At 44.0% G+C, this 25,847-nt stretch overlaps 1 protein-coding gene and 1 long non-coding RNA gene across 30 annotated transcripts in view; one reads left to right on the top strand and one right to left on the bottom strand.

Moving 5' to 3' along the window:
- The window catches only part of tcf7l2 (transcription factor 7 like 2), an 89,700-nt gene extending 70,118 nt beyond the window's left edge, over nt 1-19,582 (bottom strand). For 8 of the 29 annotated variants that reach the window (XM_035146174.2, XM_035146175.2, XM_035146194.2 and 5 more), the window contains exons 1-3: nt 18,697-19,580; nt 18,452-18,518; nt 18,145-18,269 (exon numbers count right to left, since the gene is read on the bottom strand). In XM_035146174.2, coding sequence (XP_035002065.2) covers nt 18,145-18,269; nt 18,452-18,518; nt 18,697-18,885 — 381 coding nt within the window. In that variant the 5' untranslated portion in view covers nt 18,886-19,580. Of the gene's footprint in view, nt 1-18,144; nt 18,270-18,451; nt 18,519-18,696 lie in introns of all 29 variants that reach the window. The other 21 variants (XM_035146170.2, XM_035146176.2, XM_035146177.2 and 18 more) reach the window with 6 other exon arrangements.
- On the top strand, nt 19,139-23,109 carry LOC118100788. Its single transcript, XR_004694475.2, has 3 exons — nt 19,139-19,263; nt 21,016-21,143; nt 21,257-23,109. It is a non-coding gene; the product is annotated as an uncharacterized LOC118100788 (long non-coding RNA).
- Nucleotides 23,110-25,847: the final 2,738 nt, after the last annotated feature.

Raw genomic sequence — 25,847 nt, 5'->3', positions numbered from 1 at the left:
ACACACACACACACACCCTTTCCCCAAGGCTGTAGGATTAAGAGGTCCAGCTGGCTGACAAGCAAGCCCTTCCTTCCCACGTATCCCTTCGACCCCCTCCTCCCCCAACACACACACGTTTGTACTTCTATCTTAGTGAGGACACTCATTGACATTATACATAGCCCCTTACCCTAACCTTAACCATTCAAACTAAATGCCTAACCCTAACCATAAACCTTAGTCTTACCCCAACCTTAAAACCCATTGAAAAAGTGAGGTATGGTCCTCACAAAGATATAAGTACAGGGACACACACCCCAACCTGAGGTCTGCCAGCCATCCAGCTCACCGAGCATGCCAGGAGGATGCACCTGAATTTGACATGGATCAACCCTGAACCCGTCTCACCCCCTCCCCCCTACGCAAAATGTAACCATGGCTCGGCTAGTCTGGACTTTTGGATATGAGAGCATCCTTAGGAAGAGACAGCGTGCAAGCAAAACATTGGCTGACATAGGCAAATCATGGTGGCACTGGTTGCATTCTTCAAGACAGACATTCCTTGAAAGTCATGGCATTCAGAGATGGAGAAAGAGTTGGGGAAAATGAGTAGTTGAGGAGGGTGCTGGAGGTAACATATAATGACCCCTGTTGATGAAGAAACTGGAGAAAGTGTTACCGAAAGAGAGAACTGGAGTAGACCGAACTATATAAGCCTGGCCAAGCTCTTTGCCCCGCTCCCTCACTTCTCAACAGCTGCCAGGTCGCTTTACGAATGTCTAGAAGAGTATATGCGGAAGGGTGTTGCTTGAGTGTTATATCATTTTGTTGACAGCGAAGTATGTGCACTCCAATGTGCAAGAAAAGAAGCGTTCAATATTCCAATATGGGAGATAACCGAAATCTCAGATTATGTCATTGGAATCGGTTTAACACATGTTTCGAGATTTAGAGATCCCAATATGACATGTCTTTTCCTGTTCTGTACGATAATTTCTTGTTACACATCGGCTCATATCTCTGCGATGAGCTAAAATCTGCCAATAGTGTCGCCCATGTCCGTGTATCAGTTCTATAAACATCTCACTCTACCCGAAACAAAGAGCACGGATTTTAAAAGCCTCATGTCATCAGAAGGTGAAATTCGAGGCTGCTCTGTTGATTTAGAGGAACCACAAAATGTAAATGAGCTTCAACCAAGAAAAGGGGCTATAATGTCAGAACCAGAAAAAAAAGAAGCCATATCACATGAACATCCCCAAGGGTTCTGTCATACTCACTTTCCCCAGCAAGGCCCTGTCATTTGTGTTCACCAATATTTACTGGAAAGTGAGAAAAAGCATGTGAATTCTTAAATGTCCTCCTTATCAAGTGCTAGAGGCCAGTGGAAGTTCTAATGTGGAGAGAAGACGGGGCCCGATTTCAGCAAAGTTTGGACAAAGACAAAACAAGAGTGGCAGCGGTGGGGTCTTATTTCGGTTATGATCACGACCAGCGGATACTAAAGCCAGGCTTGGGGCAGACTGGTCCCGATGGATAACTAATGAGAACAGAGAAAAATCTATCTGGCAATTGACCATGATACCATCGACAGGGGATAAATAGCTCCCACAGATTGTGTTGGGTGGGTTGTGCAAGGAGAAAGAAATGAGAAAAAATATAAAGACAGACAAGTCAATGGTGTAAGGAAGGAATAAGAAGCGAGTGAGAAGTGGAGAAAGGACAGAGCAAGAGATAGACGGGAGGAAAATAAATTCACAATGATGACACGTAAGTGCAAAGGGCGATTAAGGATTTACTTTCAAAAGGACTCGCATTGATCTTTTTTGATAGACCTGCAATAAATCAAACTGGATTGACTCGCATGAGAACCAAGCCTAATCCTTTAGTCAGATCCAGAAGAACTCCAACCAAACCAGCTGTTAATTTAGGCTTTACAAGATAAAGCGGGAGAAATCCAACCTGATGTACCCTAGGGCAGCGGCTTACATCATCTCTGTAAAGCAATCAACTTATTGCCAGTTTGGAGAGGTAATCAGAGCACATACTGAGAGAGGAGAGGCTGCGCAGGGAGGGATTTCTGGGTGGAGAGAGGGAGGTGGAAACAAGGCTGAAGAGGTTAAAGAGAGAGCAGATGAATACGAATGTAAGAAACAACAGAAAATGAAACTTAAGAATATTTCAAAAGTGGACTGATTCAAAAAAGAATTAAAAAAAATTTTTTTCTACATGCTGGGTGGATACACAGGCCTTCTGACTGAAACAATGAAACGTAACGGTGAAACAAAAAACATGTTTACACACACTACATTCCCAATTATCCCCAGAGGGCAAAGATGAAACAGTGAGGAGCTAGCTCGTTGCAAACAGTAGCTCTCTGGACTGACAGCAGGGAGTGGAAGGCAGGCTTCATCCCCAGCCCTCTTCCTCCTCCTCCACACCACCCTGTAATTTCCCTGGAGGCCGGCCCGGGCCTCGTCCCCATCCCCAGTGGCCGGTGCCACCTCAGCCGGGTCCTGCCAGCCATGCTGTGGCTGCAACATAGCACAACCATAGTGATTAAAATGGTTATTTTTGTTTTGGGGGGGGACAAGAAGGATTTCTTTTCCAAGCTCTGGACGGAAGTATTATAAGACACCATCCTGCCCACACGGATGTATTTTTCAGTTGCATACTCTGTATTTATGTACGTGTTTGTACTGTATGTCATCAGAGTTCTGCAGAGATTTTGGTTTCTCTTCTTGATCAGGAGTGTGAGACCACAACAGAGGAAGATAAAGCCTGAAAAATCACATAACCACCCTCACCGACACAAAAACTCATTAGCTCACCGTCTCCCCTGTCTTTAAGACCTTGTTTACAACGCCAAACAACCAGATCAGGACTGAAATCCAATCACAGAGCTTTGCAGGGCTCCTCACAACGGCCTCGCAGGAGAGCTGAAGAGAAGCAGGCCTTGTAGTCTCTGGACACTGTCCAAGAGAAACCAAACCTCAGGAGTCCAAACAAAACCACACATAAAATCGGAGTTAAAACAGCAGCCCTCCATTCAGCCCGTCGTGACCCCACCGGCTCAAACACACGCGCACTCTCATTGGCCACAGCGTCTCCATCCTCTCCTGGTTACACTGTGTGCACACAGGGATCACTCAGACTTCAGCTGGGCTCCTCTCATATCACCAAATTGACTGAGGCTTGGCTACTTGGGCTTTGACAAGGGTTCGTTGGTGTGAGATACACACACACACACACAAACACAAAACACACACACACACACACAGTACACATCCATGTAAAGGAGACTGCCACTTAAGCTCAACTCACATCAGCCTGTGCTATCTTTAGTAGCTGGGGTAAACTGTTTAAACCGCACAACAACTCTCCCCCGTCCCAGCCAGCATCCCCCCCGACTTCAAATAAGACGGCCTGGCTCTTTGGCGGAGGCTGCCCACTGGCACCTCCCTCCACGGCCGCAAGGTCACATGTTTAATTACACAGAATGTAGTAATCTCACTAGACAGATGGCAAGCAGGACGCTTCTCAATTACTTTATGCCCAATTGAATCATTATTGATGTTATTTGCTAAATTATGCCACAGAGAAAAAAAACACCACAGAAGCTGGATTTGTGCTACAAGTGTGTGTGTGTGTGTTTGTGCGTGTGTGTGGGTTGGATGATGGAGGTTACAGGGTCGGGGCACTGTTAGGACAGAGGCAGATGTGCCGCTTGCCAAGCAACTGTGACAGAGATCAAAAAGGCGTGAAGAATACAAGCGCATGACTGTGTTAGCTTTTGGAAAAAATTGGAAGTTTAATACCACAGTGATCAATGCCAGAAAAAACAGACCCTTATTTTTCTCAAAACCCAAACTGGTACAGAACATTGGCCTATGTGGAAACAGTCGGCTCCCGGCAGCCCAGTTGAGGAAACCGCATGACAAGGCCAATTTAAAACGTGAAGAAAGTGTCTGTATCTTAAAAGTGAGCCAGGGAAGAAGAAAAAAAAAAGTTTGGTTTTGCGGAGTTATTTCTCTTTTTAGGACAACCAGTTTGGGAGCATCCCATGAGCTTGACTTCTCTCCTGAAAAAACCTGAACGGCAAGTGTGAGCAGTCTCGTCTCTGTTGTTGCCTCACTCATCATTTCTCAGCCCCCCCCTGCCAATGGCTTCTGTGAACAATTAGAGGTCGACTTTCCCAGAGTCTCAAGACCACAGCATCTCAATCTCTGGCCAGGGAGCTCCAGCAGTCAAGCTTGCCAGCAGAGGAACACGATTCTCCTCAAATTCAGGACTGAGTTTTTGCTATTTATTCATCATTGGCTGTTGGTGAGGCATCTTCTCTCTCAGCCTGTTTATGATTTAACACAACCGCAGAGCTAAATAACAGCAAAATAACTGGGCTGACTGGCCTCATTAATATCAAATGAATTGAGTGAGATCACTTCTAAATGTGGGTCTAACAATAATGTTAACTCAATTACCATAATTTGGAACTTGGACATAACATTAAAACCATAATGCTTTGGTCTGCATGACTATAAACAACTTGGGCCTACGTCATATTAAACTTAAACTTAATGTCCCATGCCAGGACCATGCTACGTTTACTTCTAAATTTACCAAAGCACAAGAGGAGGATGATTAACACGTTGGTTCAAATGCTTCATTAACTTTACAACTAAGCCACGGTGTATGAAACTAAACGTAGTGGTAGTGAAAAACATTTGTCACACCAGTTACCATAATAAGACTGGCAGCTCACCACTAACTGGGAACAGTTGTGCGGGGAGGCACGTCTACTGATGTAAAACGATCTGTGGGAGCATATAGAAAACTTCCATTTTCTTTTTTCTCCCGTCAGGGTGAGGAATTTACTGGCCTATAGACGGCAGGCAGCAGTTGTTCTCCCATGAGGGTGGGCAAGCATCTGGGAAGAAGTGAGCAGGCGGATCAGAAGATGATGACGGGATCTGCATATGTACAGTTCGGGATTTTCAGATTGCAGGACTTAAAAGTGATCCCAAAGGCAAGTGTAGAAAGTGAGAAGAGTGGGTCCATGGAAGTTCCCCTGAAGGCTCAGAGGACTTACAGTAATGGCTCCCAGGCACATCCACAGCCCCACTATCCTGGGAGAACGGGGGAGGTTTCCTGTTCATCCTTCCAGTTGTGCCATTGCTCAGCTCGTGAGAGAAGCTGCACTGCTGCTTAATACCTCAATGTTCTCAGTACTGTAGGAGGTTTGAGACATAAAAACCCATCCAGAGGAGGATTGAAGGGGGATTTTCACACGATGATTCAGTTACCAGTTAGTCTGCAGTCCTAACACTGTTCTGTTCTGGGTAAATTAACTTCAGAGTTCAGATGAAACTGCAACAAGGAAAATATGAATCTGATAATTACACACTGAGGGAGGATCAAACCATAACTGAATTAAATCTTTAGAAAACATTTAATTAAAAAAATTAATTAATAAAAAAATAAGGTCTTTGTAATACTCTGCAACAGTGAACACTACAGTGAACTTGTGGTTGCTAGTGTTCACTGGTAGATGACCTGATGTCATTCTAGTATGTGTGCATATCTGTTGCCCATCTCTCCAAATTCAAAACACTTTCCAGATTAAAACATAATTCCATGTTCATCACACTAAAACATAAGCAAAGTCAAAGTTCATTTCAGAGCACAACCATCATGTAGCCCTATGGAAGTGCAAAGACAAGAGCACAGAATGTATGGTATTCCAAGTGGCTAAAGAAGGTGCATGCCACAGGCGCATATAGCATGTTGGCTCCTTATGCCAGAGGCCTGCCTACTTTCCCTCAAGCAGTGAATTCAAGCTGATGCCATGTCCCAAAGGGCCCACACTGGACTTGACCGTGTGCCTTGCACTCTTCCCCCAGCTGCTATACGGCAGGAATGGGCGGCAGAGCTGGCACCTGTCTTTGACAAGCCTCGGCATTCACACTGACTCTGGTTTCCTGAGGGCGGCTGCCTGCCAGTCAGGTGACAAATGCTAACACACACCGTCTCTGACACAGACTGTAAACATGCGTGCAACACTGGCAATCCACATCTACTGAACCGAGAGGCACTCAAGTATGATCCCGACCACTTTCAAAGAATCAGCATCATAGTGAGAGAGGTCTTAGCCTCTCATGTCTCTCTGTCTGATAGCAAACCCTGCCCTGATTTAGGCTGTGGCTTGGAGCTGTAAACCAAAGCTTCCCACAACGCCTCTCACCAGCCTGGCTGTGCTCTAACCACTGTTTTTGCATACCGCTCAGCTTGTGTAACCGTTGAGTGGTTTTTGCTCCAGCGAAACAATGGCTGTGTAACAGACTAAGCAGAGTGAGGCCATCTAATGTCAGTGCCTTTCAAGAGAAGATAAACACAGAATATAAAAAAAAATTACTTGGAGCATCAAGCAAGCAAGGAGCTTTCATAAAAAACTAACTAACAACAACATAGGTGAGACTGCTAGCGGCTGGGATAAGATTTCCCAGGTGAGCCTGAGTCATTGTGCTTAATACCTTCAACCGTCAACCACTGGCATCCACTACTTTATTACTCAATTTTGAAACTCTGAGTTCATAGAGAGCATTGAAGTCAAACAGGGTCAGAGTAACTTGTAATGATTAATCAACATTAATAAACACCCTATTGCTCCTATGCATTATGTTCCACTCATTTCTAATTACATAATTACATAGAAATTACGATGTTTGTAAAAAAAAAAAAACACTTCTTGACAGATTGACACCAGAACCAGAAATTAGGTTACGGATCTTTTCTTGTACACCATTTAATTACTATGACTGGTATCAGCGTGGCCACGACTGCTGCTTAAAAATGGCATTTATTTAACTCGCAGGATGTGGCGGTGCCGACAGGAACCGGATTGAGCTCTCAGTACGGCAAAACATGCTGGAGCCCAGCGGACCACAGCCACATTTTCCCCACATCATTTGCAAAGCAATCCCGCTTCCCTCCAACTCAGTGCATCTTTTTGTCATTTCCACGTCCAGGCTCCATTTGTTTTGTCCACTGAGACAGCAAAGGGGGGGAAGTGAAGAAAACTTAAGTAAGCACCCATAGGTCTCAAGGAGACTGCACTGCAACCAAAGAGCATCTTCACATGTGGTCCCCCAACTCCCCCCCCAAAAAATACACACCCACATCTACCCAACCCATTGAGCCAACACACCCACCTCCCCCGCGCCTGACTAATGTGCCCTGACACTCGTACATCACCCGTAAATTGGCCAAATGAATTAACCACGGCCCCTGCTTAGCTTTACGGGCTTTAAATGGATTTTCTCCTCTCCAGGTCTGCCCAATAATTGCATTTATCCATCTTGTTGAAGCCAGGTTTACACACTCCCGATGATCATGCCAATCCCCGGATGCATTTTCCGCTCTGGTGGCAAGAGTGTGAGAGATTTGTCATCGAATCATAACAGGTAATTCAAACAACAATTAGCTTGACGACTCCGCCGTATGTCAATGTCTGGCTGCTTGTTGGAAGGGACCTTGGTTAGAGCAATGAGGTGCCTTTTATCGCTTCATATGTCCGTATCTCTCTTGCCCTTCCCTCAGTGTGATAAATTGAGCCTTGTTACACTTTTTTATCTATCATCCAAGCCTCCAGGTTAAAGCAGCAAACACCCACAGTAGGGTAGAAAGTAGAGGCTACGAGTCTTCATTGTTCACACACGCTTTCAGACAGAGAGCAGACGCACGGTGAAGGCAGAGCCGTGAACGTCGGCATCAGTGGGGGTCATCTCCACACTTGTGAATGTTTGAACAGAAGTGCATTAGACACTGGGGGGGCCCAAAGGACAATTCAGCTAAGTAAACATGCAGCAACTTCCTTCCCTCCGCTCCTCCAGGCCCTGCACTGAGACAAGCCACTGTTTAAACAGCACACACAGCATTCCTGTGCCGGGGCCTCAGCCAGCTGCTGCATCCTCACTGCAGGCCTGCCCGCCCGCCCGCCGGAGCAGAGACAGATACAGGCCTTACAACAGCAAGGGTCATCCACAACAGACAAAGGGCTTTTATAGACATGCAAAACTGGACTCGTCGACTAGAAATGCTCCTCACCCTTTACTCTGGCTACTGAAATGCTGACAGCCAGAGTTTACAATGACCTGCCACGGAAGGAAGATTAGCCAAACTGATCACGTCGCTGAGAGATCCACTGTGAAACCACCTGTTGGGATATAGCTGGAAGTTTATCTTTATTGATATTTGAAATATGTTAAGTGTGGTGGTCAATAAAGATACAAGAGGCAGTAAAGAGGAGATAAATAGCCTCCTGGTTCCAAAGGGCACAATGACGAGCATCACATGTCACAAAGGCCAACCCTGCTTCATGATGCCAGCCGGTTATCTCGACTTTCATTATGACTGAACAGGTTTCAGACACACAGTACCTGACATCAACCTTTCGCTTACATGCAAAGAGGTGGTAAATGAAAGTGACCACCTCAGGATTATGTTTTTAAATTCCCAGCATGCGTTTTTCATACATGCCATCACCTCAGCAATTATACTCCTGTTAAAAGATGTTATGGAAGTTACAGGCCAGCGGTTCCTTACTCGTTTACCCACCAAAGACAAACGTTGGTATTTTGTGGTGTTAATATTAGACTTTGACTTAAACAGCTTCCAAACCAAATATGAAATTCAAGCTCTCACTCCAACAGTTTTGAAAAGAGACTCCCACAGGGGAACCTGCTGGAAGAAAACCATTCTGGGTCAAGACCCGTCATTAGAAAAACCAGGATGTAGAACAATCGTCCTGTGAGCCTTCCTGTGCCAAAGTATGTAAACGGTAAGTGCAGAAACATCAGCAGGACTGATCCACATTTAATATTTAACACAGAGATCTACTAAACCAGCTGTCATTCAGGACAAGTTTTATTATAGGAAAACTGCAACAGTCATTGCTTCCTCTTGGTGTCAATGCCTCAGCGGTGGACACCATCAGCGCGGCCAATGACAGTGAACTGCAGGTCGTTATGTCAATCAAGCAGTCATTTCAGGGTGACTAGATTTCATTGTTTTCCGCCTCAACAGTGCCACATTCTCTCTTGCCTATCTGTTTGTCTGCCAGTTCATTTGGTTTCTCTGTCTGTCCGTCAGCTCGTACCCCCCTGGCTTAATGGTAAAGGCCACTCATCGCACTCCGGGACAGTTGTCCAAACAAGACACTCCATTCACTCTGACCCCTCGAGGGAGGGAGGCAATTGACGGTTCACTCAGTGCTGTGAGTCAATTTGTTCACTTTTGGAATTGACCCCGAACACTGCTGACACACCGGCCTCTCACTGGGCTGGAATGAATACGTAATGCTGAGGACGTGGTGGAGGGTGTGGGAGGTATGTGTTTTAAGTTGAACACATGCTTAAACAATGTTCAGACATGTGTTTTGAGTTTTCAGGGCAACGCAACATGAGTGCAGTTAAAAATACCAAGATTCATTCTAGGGGTATAAAGGAGGAATGTAAGTATTTTTTTTGTCTGGGTTTGTTTGTTAAGTCTGTCTGTTAGTTAGCAGGATTACACAAAAACTACTGGATGGATTAACACAGAACTTGGTGGAAGGATGCGGTATGGGTCAGCGAAGAAACTCATTACATTTAGGTGCAGATTGGGATCAGAGGGTGGAACCAGGACTTTGCGAAGTAGGGCAGAATTTCAATTGATTTCTCATGAGATTAATTCATGGATCTTGATGGAGAAAAAGCTAGCATGCTGAGAGGACTGATATTTACGAGTGTGTAAAATTTGGTGTAGATCCTATTAAAATCTCTGACTGTTCAGCCTTGGCGGAGGTAAACACTCTTCTAGAACCCTTCTAGTTTAAAAAGTATAAAGTCCGTAGAATAGAAATTAAATTGTTATCTTTTTAAATTTACACAACCAATCATATCCCCAAACACTTAGTGCACCCCATGCAGTATTACCTGCACAATAGTAGGCAGCTCTGTGCTCATGCGCTAGGCGTAGACCATGTGTGGATGTGACAAGCTGTTCACATGAAATGTTATCTCGTGCTGTACACAAGTTGACAGCTGTCTCTTTACAAAAGGCGCATTATTACTGTGTGTAAATAGGTTTCTAACAGCTGGTTAAAGAGCTAAAACAGGAATTTACTCTTAATCTGTTTTCCACTGGAATTGGTTCATCAGCGAGAGAAAAAAAAAAGAAGAATCTAACACAGCTCCACGCCGCAAGTCAGGGTAAAGGGGTTACATTTTATTAGCCTTGTGCATTTCTAAGTAATCTCGCCAACATTTCTCTTTTTCCGCCAAATCCGCCCATAATCCGCAGATTAGTAGATGATTTTATTTCTGCTTGCACTCTTAAAACCTCCCTCACCTTTTTGCAGGCGGGTATGAATCCACCACCTTTAACGACAAACAAGCAGACGATCACCTCATTAGCCGACTCGCTCCGCTTCCCATACACACACACACACACACACACACACACACACACACACACACACACACACACACACACACACACACACACACAATCACGCACACTCCTTGGAGATTATCCTGCTACAATTAAAAGTTTAATTAGTAGATTAAAAATACACGGACTGGAGTTTTATCACCTTAAACTCCTCCATTATGTGTTTAGCACACACAAAGTGCCTCCGTCCCATCTGAGCCATTTTGAACAGATTATCTGCATACAGATTTTCCCTTGACTACATTAAGACTGGAGAAACAGGCCGAGTAACACAACAAGACTGCTGAATAACAACTTCTGCATAATGGGCTGTATGTAGCTGCACACATTTTGATGCTGCATATAGAGTTTGACATTATTTATGTTTATCAAAATGTTGCAGAGCATCACAGACTACACGTAGGAAGAGATATCTCCTTTTCTCCTTTTATTTTAAAAACATTTTCGGACGAATGAGATTTTTCTTCTTCTGTGGTGCGTCCCAGAGCATTCTACCACATCCATGCAGAGGCTGGTGTACCACAGGTGTTCACTGCACACTGGCACGGCTAGTCATTATCTAGCTGGACATGATCATTAAGAGCTGTGATGGCAGTGTGGCACCTCCTTCCTGCATGCACACATACACACAAGCTTGGGAAAAAGACTCCAATGGAGACTCAAGCCCTTCCTATCAGTTGTTGTAAAAAAAAAAAAAAGAAAAGAGGGTGGGGGGGCTAAGAGGGGAATCTCCTTTCTCAACGAAAAGCATGTCAGCGCCGGTGCACTTTGACCCTTCCCAAACACACTCCACAATCCAAACAGAAGGCCGGCACCACTAGAATTCCTCCAGCGTCACAGCGGCCCTCTCACCCAGAGCTTTTAAGGCATTTTTTTTTTTGATAGCGACGAGGGTGGGAAGCACTGAGAAGCAACGTGGAGGACTGGATGAAGAGGGGAAGGGGGTTCAGAAGCAGAAACCACATACATGAACATATGCGTGCTCGTCAAGCGTGGCTGGAAACAGCAAAACGTGCCTGCTTCAATCTGTGTTCCTCTCTGCTTGGGCCCTGCTGCTGTCCTTCTTTCTTTTAAACGGGAAGATAAATGTGAAGCCCAGGGGCACTATTGTTTGGACATCTAACCAGGAACTGTCGCTGCTCTCATTGCCCTGGCATTAACAGCAATTATGCGCTCTATTCAGAAGGCTTTTGTGCGTCCGACCCCCAGCTCCCTTGCCGTCGCCCCTCCGTCCCCCTCCACTCACTCACTCTCACACACACACACACTGAGTCCTAACACACGTTTCCCGCTTTTCTCTGCCCCCTCCCACCCCGTCATTTCCCTCCCACTCAGCTACTGGTGAACTCATTTGGCTACTGGAGCACTCTGGTCCCATTATGAATGAAGTTACAGAAATATGCACATTCAGGCAAGGAAACGAGAAAAAAAGTTAAACTCACATACCAGAAGTGTTTCTGGGATATTACCTGAGCTCTGTTTGTCCAGCTCAATTCTTCACATAATTTCTTTTCCTCAATCAAAAATTAACTTATATTTTTTTTATTAAATGCACATTTACAGGAGGACATATTTGAGAAATTATTCAAAACTCAATAAATGTACTATAGTTTTTAGTCGCTTTTATAAAAATATAGATTCTAAGCAATCATATCTTGAAACTAGCTAATCCTAACCACAGCCTTCATATCTAAAAAGATGCGATCAATAGTCATTTTAACCTTATCTTCTCAGCAGGCGCAGCACAGCAACACTGCCAAGAAAATCCCAAATCTCCAGCAACCACTTAGAATTATCACCATTTTCAGTAAATCTTTATTTGAAACGGTTCAATGAGAGTTCACGCTATTGGCTGCAAAGTGAGAGGAAGCTTCGCGTTCGACCAACCAACGCTGTCAACATGTGTATTTGGCACCCGGGGCCACTTAACATGCAGGGATGAATGGGTCAGTTAAACAAGGCCCCTTAAATTTTGGAGTATATTCAAGTGACAGTTTGGAAAACTGCAGACTTTTTTACTTTAGAACGAGAAAATGCTTAAAAAAACAAAAAGTATAATCTGGTTCTGTGCATTCGCTGCTTTTGAAATTAAAAGGGAACTTGCCAACAATTCTGGTGGCTTTAAAATGTGCTGTCTACCATGGAAAAAAAACATAGCAAATACAAATAAAGCAATACGTTCTGTATGCTGACAAAAATTTAACTGGTGGCTACATGCACGTACACACACACAATAATTCAATTTCCATGTTTCAGGGAGCCCCAAGCCCTGTGGGCCAGGAGCAGAGCTATAGCCTATATTTAACAGATGACAAAAGTTGCATTCCAGATGTACAGTACTATCTTTGTGTTGAGCTCTATAGAAATGCATGGGAGAAAGACGGAGAGAGAGAGAGAGAGGCGGGAGGTGGGGGGGGGGGTGTCTGGGAGAGGAGGGGTTACACTGGGGGCTGGGAGGTGGGGGGCACCAGTGCACAGCTGCTAAACTAATGCCTTTTTTTTTTTTCTTTGCTCAGACACAGAAAAGCAGAGTGCGGTGGCTCACTGACAGAAACAGGGAGGGATACAGGAGGCAACAGTGGATGTACCCATACGGAGAATAATGTACTTAAATAAAAAATCCAGGGCTGTGCAGTGACTTAATGAGTAACAGGCATAATCTGTCACATTGAAGTCCAAATTAGGCATCAGATTAGCCGTTATTACATTAAAAACACAATGAATGCAATGATTTAATTAAAAAATGTGTTCAACTCCGAACCAGCTGAATGTCAGCTACACCCAAACGCAGCTCGCACCGCCACCAGGGAACCACGACTCCCTTTGCACGAGTTAAAAATCTGATTAGAAACACACCCACAAACTGACTTGATTTTTTTTTTTCTTCCTCTTCTTCTTCTTCTTCTCCCCTCTGTGGTGTTTCAAGCAGAGGGACAGATCGACGGGCGCGTCTATAAGCTCTCGCACGGCTCAGCCTGCCAACATCATCAGCATTAGACAATTAAGACCCACAAACTAAGCGAGAGAAAACAACATCTCCTTCGTAAATATTTACTGCACAAATCTTTTCCATTTATTCGCCAGGCACTAACAAAACCTTACTGTACTCCTGCTCCCTTCTCTCTCTCCCAGTCCCCCTCCACTACACACACCCCCCCTCTCCCTACATCTGCGATTCATTGACTTTACAATTTACCACATGTCGAGATGGGAGAGGTCGAGCCTCCATCTGAATCACGGCACAAATATGCAAGTGATTTATTGTTTTAAAAACCCGGGGCCGATTTAGTGCAACTCCACTTTTCCTGAGCATTACTCCTATTGGCAGACCATGAACAATTACAGTTCGTACTAATTAAGCTCCGAGAATGTGCTGCGCACCGCTAATGTCTAGCAGGCCTCAATTTTAGTTTAATGGTGCCAAACTTTGCTTTCCAGCCCCCCTCCCCACCTCCCCCCACCCCCAACTTAACTCCTCAAATCCAAAGCAGATTGTACTTTTTATGACTGTTTATTGAGTCGAAGAAAAAAATAAAAAAATAAGGACCGTTTCTTTCCCCTTCTCCTAGCATAGGATGAGAGAAACAGCAGAGAGAGAGGAGCACAAAAAGGACTAGTGGGAGGGAGAGAGAGAGAGAGAGAGAGAGAGAGAGAACGCAAGAGCCGCTTCCGCCATACTTTGTAAACAAAAGTGATTTGCAAGACAAAAGGAGCGCAACCTTCCGACTAAATTCAGAGTCCATTTTGCGGCTGGAGGCACAAAATGCACTCGCGTCGTGCCACGAAACCCCCCGCGGACACCAATTAGGCCCCATTAACATGTAAAGCCAATTTGATAAGGTGTGGGCCCTATCCCATAAATCCGTATTAAACTATCTTTCCTCTTGTCACAGCCAAAAATCCATTTACAGCAGCCGAACACACATAATCCATATGATATACCATTGTTATGCTTATGCTGCTGCCACGTTCAGGAAAGATACTGTCTGTCTGTGTCAATTACAACAGATAAGGCCACAGCGATGTGTGTGTGTGTGTGCACGTGAGCACAAAGGAGCTAGTGTTGCATTCATTTCTGCATGTTCATTATAGTAATCTGACCAGAAAATCCCCCATTATTTCTTCCCTGAAATAAAAAAGGGAAGGAGTCTGAATGAAAGTGGATTTATTTTGGGGTTGGTTTTTTTTGTTGAGAAGGTGAATCTGCGGCAACATGAGCACGACAACATGACTGAAACAATAGAGGAAGAAGGGGAGAAACGCTATTGTTTCAACTACACAAAGCCTTTCCACCCTCTTTTAGTAGAATCGCCACAGGTTCTGAGAGCATCTTTTTTCACTCTAAACACAGCAGTAGACGCTCGGTGTTGTGCTTTCGCCCACCCCCACCACACACACACACATACACACTTTTCTTGTTCTTTTTTAAACTACTCGTAATTATAGGTCGAAACTCAAAACCTCCGCCAAAAGTCTCCAGGCCTGGAGAATTATGGGGCCAGGGGTGGCGTCAAATATCTTAACATTCATAAGTCCGAGAGGCAGTAAATAAAGCCAGTGGATTTACGGCCCTACAGCCCCGATGCAGGAGAGCTGGACGCCCAGATCCCGTCCACCCTCCCTCAGCCTCCGCGTCTCCAGACCTGTTGAGGTGTGATGTTAGCCCACAGCACCGGAGTTAACCCATCGCCTTTTTTCACAAGCCCCGTGTTAGCATCGGCAGGAAACAAAAGGCAGACAGAGAGAGGAAGGGAGGCAGAGAGAGCAAAGGGAACAGAGGGGGGAAAAGTGAAAGGAGACAGAAAAACTGGGGTGAACTGGCCAGGCCACTTCTCCAATTCAACCTACACCCGGTGATCCAGCAGGCCTTTGTGTGTGGGGTTTGAGGAGGAGGGAGACGGCAGGGAGAAGGAGAAGAGGAGACGGGGGCAAGAAGGCTTTTAAAGCCCGGGCACAGCGTCATGTCAAATTGCTAAATGATACTAAATTGTGAGCCTCCTTGGACGTAGGTGGTTGGAAAAACAAATTCTTACAGGTTATTGCTCCCAAAGGTTCAACAAATTATAGTAACTGCCACATGCTGGAAATTTTTCTTTTCCCCTCAAGTCATGCAAAAACAGAAATTACAGAAACAAGGTAATATGTGCAAACAGAGCAGGATGACTAACACTAAATCAAAATCCATCACAATTTTCCAGATAAATACTTAATAATTTTGCCACTAAATCTAAATTTAAAAATCATTAATAATGAATAGAAAAATGCACAGAGTTAAAAGGCCTAAATCCATATCTTGAAAATAATATCACAGCATCATCCCAGGCGAGAGGAGCAGGAGGAGAGAAATGGAGGGAAAAGCAGCGAGAATCAAAGCCTTTCATGACAAGACAGAGAAAGTCTCATTCCAATAATACTAGCAGTCATATTCAGTGCCTCTCATGACATGTTAGGGAGCAAGACAGCTAATCAATGTCCAGGTGAATTATTTATGCCAGCTTTAAGTCTAATACATTTATATTACAGCGACCGCCGACTTCAAAGCTCTAATGGCTGGACACACAGGGTGCTGCAGACAGTGGGGGCCGAGGCTGTACAGTAAGACGACCACTGCAAACTGAAAACCATGTTCATCTCCAGTCGCTGCGCAGGTACATCTGCGAATCAAGCTGCAGTCTTGTCTAATGAAAGTCACCAGTGGGTTTTTGATATTTCTAATGAGAAGATACGTGGCATTTTAAAGGCAACCATACAGATAATTTTTTTTTTTTTTAAATGAGGGAACATGCATTTAAAAAAATAAAAATAAAAGATCCTTCCGTTTGGTCTGGAAATAGTATTTCAGGGGTGGAATTAAGAGAGCAAAGGTCAGCAGCGTCTCGCCGCAGCATCCTCCGGCCACACTACACAATTTACTGCTTTTTCTAAATGCTGCATAAGCACAATGAAACGAGCGCTGCGTGGACGAGTACAGGACACAGTGCTGTGACAGTCACAAAGAAGTCTACAACCCTCCGCCACTGACACAAGGAACTGCTTCATTTTCAAATCATGTGTGTGTGTGTGTGTGTTTGTGTCAAGTGATGATGAGCGACTAATTCCACAATACCAGCCCCAGTAGCGTTAACAAGGCTGAGTAAGGAGGAAAGAATGGCAAAATGTTCTCATGTGTGCATATGCTGGGAATGATAGTAAAATCTTTTTTTTTTAAACTATAAAATACACACACACACACACACACACGTAGGGAGAATTGTGTAAGCAGCTAAAATTATTTCAAGTGAAACCCTGGGTGATCATGTTGAACTCAGAAGCAGAAATTGTGTCAAACACAAAAGAAGGCATTATGTGTCAGATGTGCATTTATTTTTCAAGGTGTGCACAGCGCACGAAAAAAAAAATGGAGGTAACAAATATCAGTTTCGTTAGGCAGAGCTGAGGTGGTGGTGGTGGTGGTGGAGGGGGTCATATTTCCTAATGCCTGGTCTTTGCCTTAACCTTGTAAAATGAGATGACAGGTCCTAAAGCGCAGACTTGTAATTGCAACCGTTTAAAATAGGGGGGCAGAAAGACACCCATGGTTTGGGAAAAAAAAAAAAAATTATGCTGCTTAAGGATTGCAATTGCCCAGTGGGACCAGTGAGGTGCTGAGCAAATGAGTAAGTGAGCATAATTATAGCACGGCTGATTGTGTCTAAATAAATAACATGAATTTATTTATAACTATGGGTTTGCATGGCTTTATTTATATTTTTAAAAGGCAATGATGCACATGCAGAGCTTCCATTCAATAGATCGCACTCCTAAAATAAAAAACATATATACATAAATAAAAATTAAAGGATATTTATAATAATTTAATGCTTTTTTTAGGAGGGGGGGGGAGAACACCCGTCAAATTTGAATGCATGCGCCACTTTTCCCCTAATGTCTTTACACGTTTTGACACATGCAAATCACTTTGAAAAGCACATCTGCATATTGATTTCATTTGTGTGGATTTACATTGCTTCACAGTGCTGTACAGCGCGTGTCAGGGAGCCGGTGGTGTGAAGGTCTGGGTGCTGGGTGCAGTTTGTGTTAGAAAAAAGGGCATTTTTGATGAGGCTGTGCAAACACCAGCCAGCTGCATTATTCAGGGAGGGGTGGGGGGGGGGGGCCTTAAAAAACATGCACTTGTAGGCTGGAACCCAGCAGAGTCTGCACAACAATAAACTGCAACTGCTACTAATAATAATTATTATAATTATAAGAATAACAATAATAACTTTGTTATGCATTTAATTTAAAAGTTGTACAATTTAAATTCATAATGCATCGTTTCAGTAAAAAACAAAACAAAAAAAACATTGTCACGTGCACATGACCTGCCATAAAACCATTATGTCCTTTTTCATTGCATTGACTCCTAGCCCTGTTAGCATGCTAGCTGCTGCACATGACACACACACACACACAGACACACACACACACACGCTGGACATGCACAACATGGCACAGTAACACACTTCATGGGCAGTTGCAAAACTTGCCTCTGCATTATTATTATTATTTTCTGATCGCCTGCACTTCTGGGTGACAACACGGCAGGCTGTCTCATGTGTGTGTGTGTGGGGAGTGTGTGAGAGAGTGTGAGAGTGTGTGTGCACATAACAGTTGTAAATAAATGCAACTTACTGTGCGTGCTGTTGGAGAAAGTGATCCATTGGGGAGGTAGGGGCTTGTGAGATCGGGGATCATTATAAACGGATAGCCCGGGTACGGTGGGCTCTTGAACAGCCCTCCATCTTGCCTTTTCGCAGCTAACATGGCGGGGGGGGTGGGGGGAGAGAGAGTAGCAGTGAGAGTTGAAGAGGAAGAAGGAGAAAAAGGGAGAAAAAGTTTTTTAATAAACGTGAGGAATAAAGCGGGGAGGGGGGGCACATTCCCTCCGCCACACTCACAGTAATGTCACGGTGCAGAAAACAGAGGCGGACACACTCACCCTCCTCTAAACTTTCTCTTGTTTTGTCCCTGAAAGTTTCGGATCTAGGCGGAGGCCGTCTTTCCGCCTTCAAAATGCAATGAAACACAGGGATTGCGTTAACAATTTAAAAAGGTGCAGGAGCGTTTGCGTGCACCGCGAAACACACGCGGGGCCTCTTTTTTTTTTAAAAACTTTAAACTTTACACGAAGCCCCCTCGCCGGGGGCTCGAGTCCGGAGCGTGCGCCGTCTCTCCGGAACTTACCTCCGAGTCCGACGAGCTGTTCTGGTTCGTCTCCGACTCGTTCACCAGCGACGATTTGACATCTGCTAAATCCCTTTCTGCCGACGAGTTGTCCGAAATCTTCTCCTCCTGCTCGCCTTCGTCTTTGAACGCGATCATTTCATCGTTTGCGCCGAGATCGTCCCCTCCACCGCCGTTCAGCTGCGGCATTTTTCCCCGAGCGAAAAATATCTGTCTTCTGTCTCTTTGCCCCTTTTTTTTTTTGTTTGTTTCTTTTTGTAGAAAAACGCGAGCAGCAAAAAAAAAACAAAAGGACACAAAAGTTTTTTTTTTAAAAAAGAAGAAGAAGAAGAAGAAGAAGAAGGAGGACGAGAGAGAGAGAGAGAACCCCCTCTTGGTGGATCGAGAAAAGTCCGAGTTTTAAGTTGCTTTTTCTTGTCTCTTTCTTTTTTTAAAGAGGGGGGTCTGCAACTGGCGTTTTCCAAAAAAGCTCTGGCGGGGTTGTCGGTGTATAAAAACTCAAAAAGAAAAAGGGGGGATCTTGGCAGGAAAAGGAAGCCGGAGAAGGAGGCGAGCCGCTCGGATTGAGTGAGTTGAAGTTGGTCGGAGTGGTTTTCAGTTCAAAGGCGGCGCTGATTGACAGATAGAGAGGGATGGAAATAGAGAGAGTCTGGATTCAGGATTATTGACAGGGAGAAACACACAAGAAACTAATGAGATTCAAACAGGGAGGGACTTGAAGTGACGTTTTCATAACTAGGAGGGAAAAAGAAGGGGAGAGAGAGAGAGAGAGAGAGGGAGAGGGAGGGAGGAGGAGGAAGAAGAGGGAGGGAGGGAGAGAGAGAGAGACTGGAGGAAGACGGCTGCGGTGGAAAAGCGACGCGAGGAGGAAGAAGAGGAGGAAAAAGGCAGTGTTTTCGCAGCAGGACAGTGATGGTGAAATAGGAGGAAGATAGGAGTTGCTTGCAAATGTGCATGAAACGCGCACATGGGCGGTCTCTCAGTAAAGAGGAGGAAAAGAGAGAGAGAGAGAGAGAGGGAGAGAGAGAGAGAGAGAAAGAAAGAGAGGAAAAGAGGGTACTTCCTCTGGCTGTTTGACTCCACAGCTCCACAGCCACACATTCAATTCATATAATATCTTACATTTCACTTTTATTTTGATTCCACACATCTGCTATAACCTAGTTTATTCCTGCTTACTAAATACCAGAGGCCTGTTCTTCTTTTCTTTTTTTATCACCTTCAGTGGGGTTTTTTTTAGATCTATTTTTTATTTTTTTATTAGATAATGTTTCCTCAGATCTATTTTATTTTTTTGTTTTTTTTTTATTTTGGGATGGAGTGTGTTATTGCATCCTGCTTTCTTGACAGGTGTGTTGTCCTTTGGGAGGAACCTGGATTACACACACTTACACACACACACACACTTACACACACACACACACACACTGGGCTGTTTTCATTCCTCTCTTCTCCCTCAGCAGCAGCACTGGACACAAATAACTCGTGCTGCACATTTGGACGCCCCAATTCTCTGTCTTGTTTTGTAATATATATAAATTCAACCTTTTCCTGAAGACATAAAAAGATAATTTGCTCTGTGTTGCTGTTGCAGTTAATAGAAACAAAATTATATAATTTAACCACATGAAATTATAATGTGTCAACAAAACCATATTCTGCTATGTTTTAAGTCAATGGGACATATTGGATTGTGTGTTCCATATATTTAACAATTAATTATTTAAACAACATATCAAAAGAAAATATATATTTTTTAATATTTGATAATGACCTCTTAATAAAAATATATTTTAGGAATGAATTCATTTTTCTTTTTCTTTTTAAATGGACATTGTCTATAGCTAGAATGTATTTAGGAGCAATAATTGGGGGGTTGGGGGGGGGGGGCTGTGCCCTGCTGAACAAGGGGGTCGTGCACGTGTGTGTGTGCATTTGTTGCGCGTGCATGTGGGTGATGAGCTCAGCACCGGTGGATTCTGTAACCTTATCTCATCAGCTCAGGGGGAAATGCAGTTCCCATTATATGTGATGGAGCAATCACAAAAATCAACAATGAATTTCAGATGTAACTGCAAGAAACAGAACTGACATACACACACTAACACACACACACACACACACACACATCCACACACACATCCAGGTGACACTTACACTCTGTTGCAACATGGTTGGCTCCTCTCAAGCAAAATAAATCAGTGCAAGATCAAAACGAGACACAGAATGGCTGATTAAAAAATATTGTTTCATGTCATCACGCTGTTAGACGCATGAAAACAAACATTATGACACTAATTCCTCTGTATCTGCTCCCAGCAGTGTTGTCAGACAGCAGTGACGAGGAAATGTGCTGTGAATCTGCCTTTAACGCACCTAGAACCAGGCAGCACCATGAAAGCCGACTATTCCGCTCGATGATCACTGATGTGCTTTATCTGGATGAGGTAAAGGCTGTGCTTGCGCTCGCTGGCTGGGCTGCAGCCAGCAGTGTGAGGGAGCGGGGAGGAAGGGAAAGGGCTCGCCGCCTCTTGTTCTCATCCAGTGTGTCTGTGTTTAGGCAGTCAGTGGAAGAAGAGACGCCCCGCCGCTCGGGGCCCTTCAAACCTGAGCCCACACAGACCAGACCAAAGCAGGGAAGCTCCAAGCCGGCCTCTCCCCGGATTGCCTCAGCAGGTACCTGAGAGTTTACTGGGGGCTGGCAGCGTGTTATCATGCCTGCCACGGGGACACCTGCCTCTGATGCCGCCCCGGTGATTCTAATCTACAGGACCCTTTAATAAAATGATGATAGGCTGCGCTGCCATCGCTGCTCTGAATGACGGAGCAGGCGCACGTACAGGCTCCTGTTGGTGATATTTATCCTGTTGTAGGGTTTTGCATGTTCACCTCTGCTCCGTGTGCAGCGGTGGTTCGGTGCAACGTGGGGATATGTCTCATCCGTGCACTACCACGTCTCAGAGCACGGGGGAAGGCCGAGGCATCGCCAGTCTGTGATCACCAGACTTCAGCCCTCCACTGCAGTCTTCATCAGCCTTGATGATAAATCCATACTCTAAACTCAGCATGTCTGACCTGCTTACATCACATTTCAACAATCGCACTGGAGCAGATGGAACCGCGACTCTGTCTCCATATCCAGTTCAAGGCAAAGAAAAAGGCAAAAAAGACAAATACTGTGAATTATTCAAGGAGTCACACTGTCATATTTCATGATGTTGTGTCACCTTGCTGATCGCTTTACTGTGATTCCTGTGCTCTTTGTGGCTCCCACTAACTTTGAAAACAAATTATTGTCAGTGCTCAGCACATTTACAGCTGCTGGATACTCAAGGTACGAGGGCTTTTGTGCTATGCTTCTTTTTTCAGGCCACTCCTACTGTATATGTGATATTAACAAAACATGGCAATGATGATAAACCACCACTTTCTTGTTAAAATCCAGATAAAAAAAAATACACTATGAACTACAACATACAGAAATTATTGTTGTTTTATATAATATTTAAAATGGCAGAATTGTCAGTATCCGGAAGATTTTTACACATTTTAGCTTTAATATTCTTTTAATTTACAGGGAAATAATTTGAATAATTAAAGAGTTGATCTATAACCGATAAGAGTGAATAGAGCTTTTAAATCTCACAACTCTTCTAAATCCAACTGAGCAAATGTTTTGTTGTTTGCACAGTGAAATTAACATAAATTTAATCTGCACAGCAACATAGAAAAATTTCCTCAGGGTCAATATTTTTAGATTCATTTGTTCTTGTTTGTAAAATTTAAATTTTTTTTGTCACAGAATTCTTGGTGAATGGGATTTAACAGCTTTTAATGTATTTTTGTTCTGAGAGAACGTGGCCAGATTTGTCTGCTTCTATTCCCAGGCAGAAAAAAGAAGCACAACACCTGGTTAAATAAAGTCTACACAACAAACTCAAAGAAACTGATTTTAAAAAATCCTCACACTCACACACACACACACAGCCCCAAACTACTTTGAGAAATCACCTACTTTTCTGTGAACACCCTCCCCTGTTTCATCTTACACAGAGAAGGCAGCAGCAGCGCACAGTGCACATCCTCTACGTTTGCACACAGTTAATTACCCATCATGCATCCATGTTGCCAGCCATGCCAGCTAAAAGGTCCCTCATTGCTGATTAACATATTACCGCTGGACATTTTCTCTTTTCTCCTCGCAAAAAAATAAGCTTGTTTGGTGGTGTACCTGTGGGTTGATTTATTCTGGCGATGAAGTTTGTTCACTTGATAATAAGAGGGACTAAACATTTAACTTTGGTTTTTTCCTCTATTGTTGGGAGAGACGCTGTTGTTTTTGTATTTTTAGGGCTTTTATTGTGAGTAGCTGATATAAATTCTATCACCATGATAATACTGTGGTGTGCCATAATTACATGTATGCTAATGGTGGTGGTGGTGGTGTGGTGGTGTGTGTGTGTGGGGGATGGTGGACAGGATGGAGAAATCCATTACCTGATTATGAGAAGACTGTTTCATGCTGTATATTACATTTATGTTTCAGCGATTAATTCTTCAATCTTGTTCTTCTTATCATTTACTGTATTTAATGTACTTAAATTCAACAATGAACATTTCTGTATGTGCTTTTTATTCAAATTGCTCAGAGTAAATCTTTGCTGTCTGGATTCGTATTTGTCACATCAAAACATGGGGAATGAAGTAAGGAGTCGCTCTCTTGAAACCCCTGTCCAATTTATATATATATATATATATATATATATATATATATATATATGCCTCGGACCTCATATATATATATATATATATATATATATATAAGGAAAAATAAACATACATTTCCTTTATTGTACTTGTATAAAAGGATCCTCTCTGCTCCCTAGCCCCTCAGCGCTCTAATCATTTGACACAATGGGACAATTCACTGGAAAATAAGAGCTTTGTATGCAGGAGTTGCATTCACAAGTCCTTCAGAAATTAATGTAAAAGGCAGAAGTGTGTTGTGTTATGTTGAGCAAAGCTTTAAGGGTGGAGGCTGAAATATTTTCACCTAAAGAAACTGCTGGAGTTGTTATCAGTGAGGTATGTGCACATATAAATACAGTGTATCTGCTCACTGGGAGTCAACAACGTCTGAGCGAGCATAGGGAAAATATGGCGAACTTATATTTCAAATTGATGTATTTCATAAATGTATGTTTGTAATCCACAACACAAATCACCAAGAAGACACCCGAGGAAGAGAATAATTGTGTAATGAAGAGAGTGTGTGACTCTGCACTGATCTAGAATCAATATTACCCCCCTGAGATGTTTCTTCTAATATAACAAACAGCTCAACAAGCGTTTCATTAGGTTAAAAGTTTATGAATCAATCATCAAATTACATCAAACCTCTGAATCCTCAATTTCTTTCCCTCCAGAAAAAAAATCCCAGGAGTGGGATCAGGGGTTTTCCTGTGAACAGCCCAGACGCTCATGATTAATGTAGCTCCACTGCTTTTCATATCACTGTAGGTATTGGACTCAAGCAGGAGCCGGGTGTCTCCAGAACCCATCCCCGGCTCGGGCACAGCATCGTGGGAACCGTACCAGGCCGGCTACGTGAGCTGTCTCCCGTCGCCTCCAAAACAAACAGCCCAGCGTTTTTCAGAAACGGTCGTGATAGTCATTAATCAAGGTCCGAGGCAGGTCCTGAACTCTCTAAACATGGAATCCACCTGAGAGACAAGCTAACCTATGTACTCGGCTGCTGCAGGTCTGCACACACCGTCCACCTGTCCGTCACGGCAGCATCTCGCAGGGAGACGAGCCAAGCCGCCGCTGGCTGGTGAATGTTACTTAAAGGTCAATGGTATACATGCCAGCGGGTTGGTGGTGTGAGTCATATTTTCACACTGGCTTTACAGTGAACGCATCAGGCGTCAGGTAGCCAACGGACATATTTATACGCTGATTCATGTCTTGATTGGGAGAGAAGATAGAGTGTTACTCTCTGGTCCAGCTGCAGTCGGTGCAGTTATCCTCCTGTACACGGCCACATGACTGAGCCTAAAGTTGATGTTATCAGAGTATCGCTGACAGACGGCGTGATTAAACCAGAGGAGGAATCATGGCTGGAATAGAAAACCCCCGCGGGTGTTCTTCTTACGAGCACGGACCCATGTAAAGAGATGGATATAAGCTCTTATCTCAGTGTTTGTTTCAGTTATGATTGCAAGAGCGTATGAGAAATGTGAGGTGTGCAGTTTATCAGCTGAGGATCCGCTAAAGCAAAAGTCGCACAACAAATTGAATCCCTGAACCAAAGCAAAAGCCAAAAAGCTGATGCACTATAGGCAATAGAAAGTGGCTTCCTGTTGACCCCTGCTTTTTTTTTGTGTGTCAGAGGAGCACATTGGAACCTTCCCTTTCTCCGGTGGTCTTGTGTGCAGGACCCTCCACGTCTTTAGGCTTTTGATAGAGAGCAAACCCTTCTCTGATTGTTTGTTAAGAGACTGGGAGCATCTTGTAGAAGGTGCTTCCTCAAACAGGAAGCAGGAGGCCTCATTGTGCGAGAAGAAGAAAAGGGAAGGAGCAGTGTCTTCTCCACGTTCCTGCTGATGACGGGGGGGCATAATTAAAACTGCGGCGAGGGCATGTTGACCTCTCGAGGGCATGAATGAAGAGTCATTGTGTGCACGACGGAGGCAGGTTGTCTTTGTGCGACTGTGTGTGTGACTTTTGAGCGAAGGCTTCTGTGCACGTCTTGACTGTTTTGTGTCTAAATTGGCACGTTCGTTCATTCTTCACCTATTCATTTCTATTTCTCCATGTTAATACGATTAATTAAAATCATGTTGATATTTGAATAAAACAATTGAGAGTCATATTCATAGATGTGATCACTGAAGGCACGTTGCTCGTTGAACTTGACACTACTGCTCATGTGCTGAGTTATAAAATAGCGGCTGTTTCCATTTCAGCGCGATACAATTCTTGGGAAAGCTTTGGTACAGAGAAACAATTTCCTCTTTAACGCTCTACGCGCACACATATTAACGAGTGGCACAATGGCGACGCGACCTTGAGTCAAACGAGTCGCCTGGCTTCACCAATTCAGAGCGACGTTGTGTTCATTTGGCCACGTTTTCATTAACGGAACGGAA

Source organism: Hippoglossus stenolepis, chromosome 21 (genome assembly GCF_022539355.2).
Source record: "Hippoglossus stenolepis isolate QCI-W04-F060 chromosome 21, HSTE1.2, whole genome shotgun sequence".
NCBI classification, from domain to species: Eukaryota; Metazoa; Chordata; class Actinopteri; order Pleuronectiformes; family Pleuronectidae; genus Hippoglossus; species Hippoglossus stenolepis.
Note: the sequence above shows the minus strand (reverse complement) of the source record. Positions and strands in the feature narration are given on the sequence as shown.